Genomic DNA, 7,211 nt, shown 5'->3' on the forward strand with positions numbered 1-7,211 from the left:
TCACGTCAGGGCCGAGTCAAAGTGCCTTCTTATCCAATCAGAGACACACAGGGACGTTATCCTATTGGGCGGAGTAAAAAAGGAAATTAACCAATCAAAGACACGTAGACGATGGCCCACCCTCCAATGAGAACGAGGCGGACGGCCCCGTCCCCGAGGCCCCAAGCCAATGGGAGAACAACGCGTGGGGCATGCTGGGATGATGGAGAATTTCTCGGCTCTCTTCGGAGGGGCTGAGCCGCCGCCTCCCACCGCGGCTACCGCGCTGGGCTTCGGGCCGGGGAAGCCGGGGGGTGCCGGCGCCGGGCCACCCCCCGCAGTCGCCCCGCCCCAGACCGCGGAGGATGCCGCCCGGAAGGCCGCGGCTGCCAGCGGCCCCTTCTACCTGATGCGGGAGCTACCAGGTACCTGGCCAATGGAGCTCCTGGGGGCGGCCGCGAAGGGGCTGGCCAATCGCATTGCTTAGACGCGTCTGATTGGCCTCTCTCGCCACCTATCGATGGCTGGGGCTGCTTTCTCCAGCCCAATAGGCAGAGCAGACGGGCCAGTGGAGGCGGGATTTGGGGGGCCTGTGTGGATTGTCAGCCCCTTCTGCCAGTGGGGAATGCAGAAGCCTGCGGGGCGGGACACAAGTGGGTCGGAAGGCGTGGATTGGCAGCTCTGAGAGCCAATGAGGATGGAATAAGAGGTTTGTGAAGGGTTGGGAGATGGAGACTTGTAGCCAATAGGGAGGATAAAGTTTGGGGGGGGGGGGGAGACGGGTAGTGCGGACCCATTTGGGAGCAGGCTCCCCCAGCATTAGCCATATCCCAGAAGCCTCTGCCCCCCGGGCCAGTGTTGGTGGCGGGCCGGGGGCCGAGCGGGGCGTGCTGCAGTCTCACCGGCACAGACCCAAGGCCCTGGCTGCTCATTCAGGCTCCCCCGGGGCTGGTCCATGGTCTGTGGCATGCAGCCCAGGTGCCGTTTTGTGGGGTTAAATCCCGTCTCCGCTCCGCCGATGCCGGCCGGACACGCGAGTCTCCGTCGCCCAGGCCCCGGGCTGGCCGTAGCGGAGGGGATCTCCACTCGGTGTTGAGCAGTCCGGGCTCAGCTGTGCTCTGCTATAGCCAGTGCTCCACAGACCTTAACGAAGCCTCACAGCCTTGCTGGGCTAGGCAAGTGCCAGCCCCAGCTTGCAGCTGAAGAGAGCTGGAGTGAATTTGCTCAAGGCCAGAGGGGAAGTCAGTGGCAGAGCTGGAAAGGGAAGCCAGGAGTCCTGGCTCCCAGTCCTGTGGGCAGACTGCTCCATCACGCTGCCTTCAGCAAGGCTGGGTGTCAGTGTAAAGCGCTGCTCTCCTGATTCCTTCCCAGGCAACATGGAACTGACGGGCAGCACCAACCTGATCACACACTACAACCTGGAACACTCTTATAACAAATTCTGCGGCAAGAAGGTGAAGGAGAAGCTGAGCAACTTCCTGCCCGACCTGCCAGGGATGATCGACTTGCCGGGCTCGCATGACAACAGCAGCCTGCGCTCCCTTATTGAGAAGCCACCCATCTGCAGCAGCTCCTTCAACCCCATCACTGGCACCATGTTGACTGGCTTCCGCCTGCATGCTGGGCCGGTGAGCTTCTCCCTGAGCTGCTGGGAGTGAGAGGGCAGCTTTGGGGTGGGGGTCAGGGAAGGGGGGCTCTGAGGTTTGAGTTGGGGGAGATGAGGCAGAGAGGTCTGCTGAGAAAACAAAACACCCTTGCTGGTTAATAGGTGATATGTAGTGGGAAGGGAGGTGGTGATTGGAGAAACTCCACCACCCCCACCTACCCTAATCTTTGTCTCTTCCAGTTGCCAGAACAATGTCGCTTGATGCATATCCAGCCACCCAAGAAGAAAAATAAACACAAGCACAAGCAGAGCCGCACCCAGGATCCTGTTCCCCCAGGTAAAGGCTGCACTCCACAAATCCAGCAATCCCCTCTCCCAGACATAGAGCAGCACCCCCCAAATCTTCACCAGGCCCCAGTAACATCATAGCTAGGGCAACCATCTCCCATCTCAGGACTCACTTGAATGCAGATCTGTGGCTCTCTTTGCAGAAACCCCCTCAGACTCCGACCACAAGAAGAAGAAAAAGAAAAAGGAGGAGGATCCAGAGAGGAAGAGGAAGAAGAAAGAGAAGAAGAAAAAGAAGGTATGTGGCAACAAGGGGGAAGAACTCCTGGTTCACTTTCCCATCAGCCTGGCTATGCTCACCTTACTGGGTAGGGATGGGACTTTGAATGCCTCTTTGTTACCCCCTGCTCTGGAGCCTCTGTTCTAACGTAACGGCCCTGGAGAGATGAAGTTCGGATGCCGCTGGTGATCCATGTGGTCCCACCTCAAGCGGGCAGAAAAATAGGCTTTTGCCCTCTGAAAAAGTGTGAAAGAGAGAGAGACCACCTCAGAGGTGGGTGGGCACTGTGTGTGGGTGTGACCCCGCCCTGGGGAGAGTGGGGCAGGGGGTTGGATGTTGGGGTGGGGACTGTGTGGGTGTGACCCCTCGGTGGAGGGGCGGGGGGTGGGTTTTTGGAAACTCAAGACTCTAAGATTTTTGATTAAGAAATGCTGCTGTGGTGTCTCCTGGGAACTGTAGTTCAGGTGCCTCATGCTGCCTCTTCTATCGGGCAGGCTCCTTGGTTAGTCTGCAGCTCCCATGAGGCACCACTTTCCCCACCCGTGAGCGTCCCTGGCCATGGGGCACCATGGGAGATTTAGTCTGGCGCGGGAGCCTGGCCCCAAGAAAGGAATGGAGACATGGAGCACCTGCACTACAGCTCCCATGAGGCACCCAAGCTGCATTTGCAGATGGGAATATTGAGGGTGTTTTGGTTTTCAATAGGAAACTGAAATTTCCTGTGGAAATCGCATGCTGTTGGGGGGCAAGTGGGTACACCTAGAAATCCCATTTTGGGGTCTGGAAAACACTGAGGCCAAAAATTCTGAGTCTTCATTCCCCCTTGGCTCTGATTGGTCCCTGGCCTGAGGACTCCTGTCCTGACTCATAACCCCCATAGCCCCACTGTGAATCCTCATAGGGGTTGGTCTGTCTGTCTAACTTAGAATCGGCACAGCCCAGAGCACCCAGGCGTGGGCAGCTCCCAAGCCAGCAGCAGCAGCAGCCTCCGGTGAGGCACCGACTCTGACCATGGCACTGGGATCATTCCAGGGAGACGCCCATCATCGACGTGCTGGGGAGAGCGGCGCTGGAGGCAACATTAGGAACTACCCCAGAGCAGCTCGCAGGGGGGAACTGGGTTGCCCCACCAGGGGCCCCCGTGTGTACAGATATCCCAGGGCATCAGCCTGGTGGGAGCACAGACTCAGCTGGAGAGGGGGCACTGGCTGCTGCCTTTAAGGCTTGCTCATCCCTTTTATACCAAATAATCCTCTCAATAGCAGAGGCTCTTTTTTTATTCACGTTTTAATTAAATCTCTGCTTGGAGGAGACGCCGGTGGTTCTGTTTGAAAGTGCCCTGCTCACTGCCTGTGCCTGGGTAGGCCTTTGCTCCCCGCCCCTGGGCCAGGGCAGCAGGGCAGAGTGGGTGCTGGTCCAGCCACCAGCAGAGTGAGCCTTGAGGACACAGATTCCAGCAGGGACTGGGCTGCGGGAAGCAGACAACAGGCTGGATGGGCAGAGCTCAGCCTCCTGGCTGTGTGGAGCAGAGCGGGAGGAAGGGGCTGAGTCTATTTCCTAAGGGGGCAGGTGTCTGGCTCACAATTCTCCAGGGCATTAATTAGGCCCAATCCTGACAGGGGAATGGGGAGCAGACTCCTGGGTTCAGCCAGGCAGCTCTGCTGCAGGGCTCTGTCTCGATCATGGCTGCCAGGAGCTAACTGCTCAAGCCTCATGGGGGTGAGGGACAGCCTGTTGTTTTTCTGCTGCCCAGGCCAGCTGGGATCGCTGGCCTAACAGGCGCCACTACCCTCACTAAATAAATCACACGGTGCTGCAGTGCCCAGGGCAGAAGGATGCTGTTCCTGCTCTGCTGCTAAAGGTAGTGAATGCCCAGCTGCCCAAGTCGGTTTGAGTCCATGTGCTTCCCGTAGGAACCCTCCCGCCCAAGCCAGGCTCTGAGCTGCCTCCCTTCCTGTTAAGGGGGTAATGTGGCTGGTGCCTTAACCAGTGGTTCTACTTCCCTTCCTCCTCCTGGGGGGACCTGCTTCATAATGGAGGCCTGGCAGCTCTAGGCTGCTCCCCAGGGCTTGACTCCCAGCAGTTCTCAGCGGGCCATGTGTTTTACATCACTGGGAGGTGGAATCCCCTGCACAAGCCCGAAGCAGAACAAGCTCACAGCACCCTCTGCATGGAGCATCTTGCATGGACCAGGGGTCAGGAGGAGCTCTCCTAGGGTGGGGATCCCCTGTCCCAGCAGGTTTTGGCCCCTTCTCTCTGGACCGGGCTTCGTGGCTGCTCCTCAAAGCTGCCTGTGCCCCTCTTCCGTGCCAGCTGCAGGGCAGGGGGAGGTGTCACAACTGCTGCTCGTGGGTTTTTCCCCCAGGAGGGAGAATGTGCCTTCTGCCCTGTAGGTGTGAGCCAAGCACAGTCCATCTCCATGGAGCAGCAGCAGCTGCTGCCTTCCTGCAGGAACCAGGTGCCTTGCCCTGCATGGGCATTCAAGCAGGAGGAGCTTCACACCTTCCTAGTGGTCCTCTCCTGCAGTGGTGGCTCCACCCACCCTGTCCCTGCACAGCCTGCAGGGTTAAGCTGGATGCCTGCTGGGGTGGTGATGACAGACTGGGGCCAGCTGTGAGCCACTCCCACCAGGAGGCAACAGGGGTCAGGTGCTGCAACCTCAGAAGGCAGCAGTGGCCAGAAATCTACCCCAGCTCAGCCCCTCCCCAACAGCTGTGGGGGGGCCTTTCCCTCTTCCCCCTTCATCCACTCCCTTGAATCAGATGCTGTCTGTGTTCACCAGGCCCCCTGCAAAATACCACTATGCAGCCTGGATCCAATTCCTTCACGCAGACCCAAGCCTCCCTGCTCCAGGGCCTGGCTGAACTGACTGCTGCTGTCTTGGAGGAGACTCAGGCCTTTGCCATCCTGCCCTACTGCAGGATCTAGGAGATGGCAAATGACTTCCCCTGGCAGGAGAGGGTAGCTGGGGAATTTTGCCCCAGCAGCAGGGCCTAGGTAACTGCATAGATGTGAGAGGCCCAAAGAGGCCACAAGCTCCGGTTACTGTGCAGGAAGCAGAAGGATGGGCAGTGCCCTGGAGCACTGTAACAACCCTTCCCCCATGAGACCTGTAAGGCCAATGCAGCCCTGGCCTTCTGCCCCCAAGTATTAAAGTGTGCTTGCTTTGGCCATGTTATCATTGTGTCTCAGTTTCCCAAGTCACACAGGCCAGCTGTGGAATAGGCCAGCATAGAATCCAGGAGCCCTGACTCCTACTCCCTGGCTGTAGCTACCATCCCATAGGGGCACCCTTGCCTTGCCCCAGCCCCATTCCAGCAGGGAGCAGAGCTGCTCAGGTGATTCCAGCCTCCTACCACAAGGTGGAAGTAGATTGGGGGTGGGGCACAGCTGGGTTCCTCTCCTGCTTTTACAGGGGAAGAGGGGGTACAGCCTGGGGCCCAGGTGCAAAGGGGCCAGTTGCTGCCCCCTGCTGTGTCTGCCCCTGCCCAATCCCCTCCAGTGGGGCATCCCTTCTATCCTGCTGAGGCTAGACATGGTCTCTGCCTATTCCTGCTCCCTTCCCCAGCACCCACTGAAGTACCCCATTTCCTTCCCTACGTTGCAGCCCCCTTCTTTTCTCTCCCCCTACAGCCCTAGTTCCAGGAAGCTGTTCCCACCTGTTACTGCATCTCCATGGCTGAAATATCCACAGGCACAGGCGAGCTATGCTGTGGTTACAGACAGACCAATAAACAGACCTAGCTGGCCCCCACCCACCAGGACAGTCAGGGCAGGGTTAATGAGCTGGTTGGAGCACTGGCCAATCTTGAAGCTCTCCCTGTAGCAGCCATGACATCCTTCTGTCTCACGCACTGGATTGGGGCCCTCTTGCTATAGATGCTCTGCCTGACCCTCACTGGATCCTGGCTACCCCCCTCACCCCTCCGGCATGGCAGCAGCTTTGGGGAGAACTGGCTCTGGAGCCAGCTTGCACCATTCCCCTGCAGTCCCCCCAGATAGAGTTGACTGCCTTTCCCTTCCCTGGGAGGCCCCTCTAGCACTTAACCTGTCTCTGCTTCTTAGGGCTGGCTTACCCACCTGTCATTCCAGTTCTGCCAAGGGGGAGGGGTGCAGTTTCATAGCAACCATCCCCCCGACCCATTTCTGACCCAGCTTCAGCCACCCGGCATGCACACAGATTGGGGGGGGGAGATGCAGGTGGAGCCCAGTTCGGCCACATCCCACTCTGCCTGTAGACCTGGACTAGGGTTGTCTCCCCTTCTGCCAAGGGGTATTGGGAGGGTTAATTGAAGGGGTGACCTTAGGTGCAGTAACCAGGTTTCCTTTGCTCTGGCAGTAATGCCCACCCCAGTAATTATTGTGTTGTGTTTCTCTTGTGCTTAGCTTGGCCATGGCTGCTTTGCTGTCCCTCACTCGTTGCCAGTTTCACTCTCAGATTCCCGACAGCACATGGTGGGCATAGTTAGGTTGCAACAATTGCTGGGAAAGGCTTGTTTGCTTTAGTGAATCACAGAGAGGTTTCCTTTACTGGGTTCCGCGCACACATTTGGGGGCAGATTTGACCCTGACACACAGGTTTCCAGACTGCCTGGAAGTTCTAACACCCTTGTAACGTGACAGCCAAAAATCCTAACACCCTCCCTCTCCACACACTAAGGAGCAGGTCGGAAAGCACAAGGGTGGTTCTAGTCAGTTCCTACTGCAAACAGTGAATGAATGAGGACGTTGTTCTCTGGCATCAAGCCTGCCAGCTTTTCACAGCAGAAATGAGGGTGTGAGCCATAGGGATCAAAAGGGAGGCACAGATCTGAGCCTAGAACACTTATATGTTTACTGCAAACAGGCACTCCTACCGCAGAGCAGCAATTCATAGGGAATAAAGTCACTGTTCTGGAGAGGGTGAACAAAGGGTGTGTGAAGTGTTTTCTGCTTGTCTTATCTTCCACTTGCATCTCAATCCCTTACTCCCTTTTGGGATCTTGCTTCAACCTCATTCTCAGAGCTGCTGCTCCTTTCTGAACAGTGGCCAGCAAAGTGCAGTGGTTTCTCCCAGCC

At 57.6% G+C, this 7,211-nt stretch overlaps 1 protein-coding gene across 2 annotated transcripts; it reads left to right on the top strand.

The window, feature by feature from the left end:
• The first annotated feature begins 154 nt into the window (after positions 1–154).
• MED19 (mediator complex subunit 19) lies at positions 155–3,466 on the top strand. 2 transcript variants are annotated; one of them, XM_084631604.1, is made up of 5 exons: positions 155–404; positions 1,351–1,607; positions 1,826–1,922; positions 2,077–2,171; positions 3,055–3,466. In XM_084631604.1, the coding sequence occupies exons 1-5, from the start codon at positions 170–172 to the stop codon at positions 3,160–3,162; spliced, it is 792 nt and encodes a 263-aa protein (XP_084487730.1). In that variant the 5' UTR covers positions 155–169; the 3' UTR covers positions 3,163–3,466. The 2 variants fall into 2 exon arrangements, with proteins under 2 accessions (XP_084487730.1, XP_084487731.1); XM_084631605.1 differs by having other exon boundaries at positions 3,080–3,466.
• Positions 3,467–7,211: the final 3,745 nt, after the last annotated feature.

The sequence above is a fragment of the Lepidochelys olivacea genome (assembly GCF_965140295.1).
Source record: "Lepidochelys olivacea isolate rLepOli2 genome assembly, chromosome: 6".
Classification (NCBI taxonomy): Eukaryota; Metazoa; Chordata; order Testudines; family Cheloniidae; genus Lepidochelys; species Lepidochelys olivacea.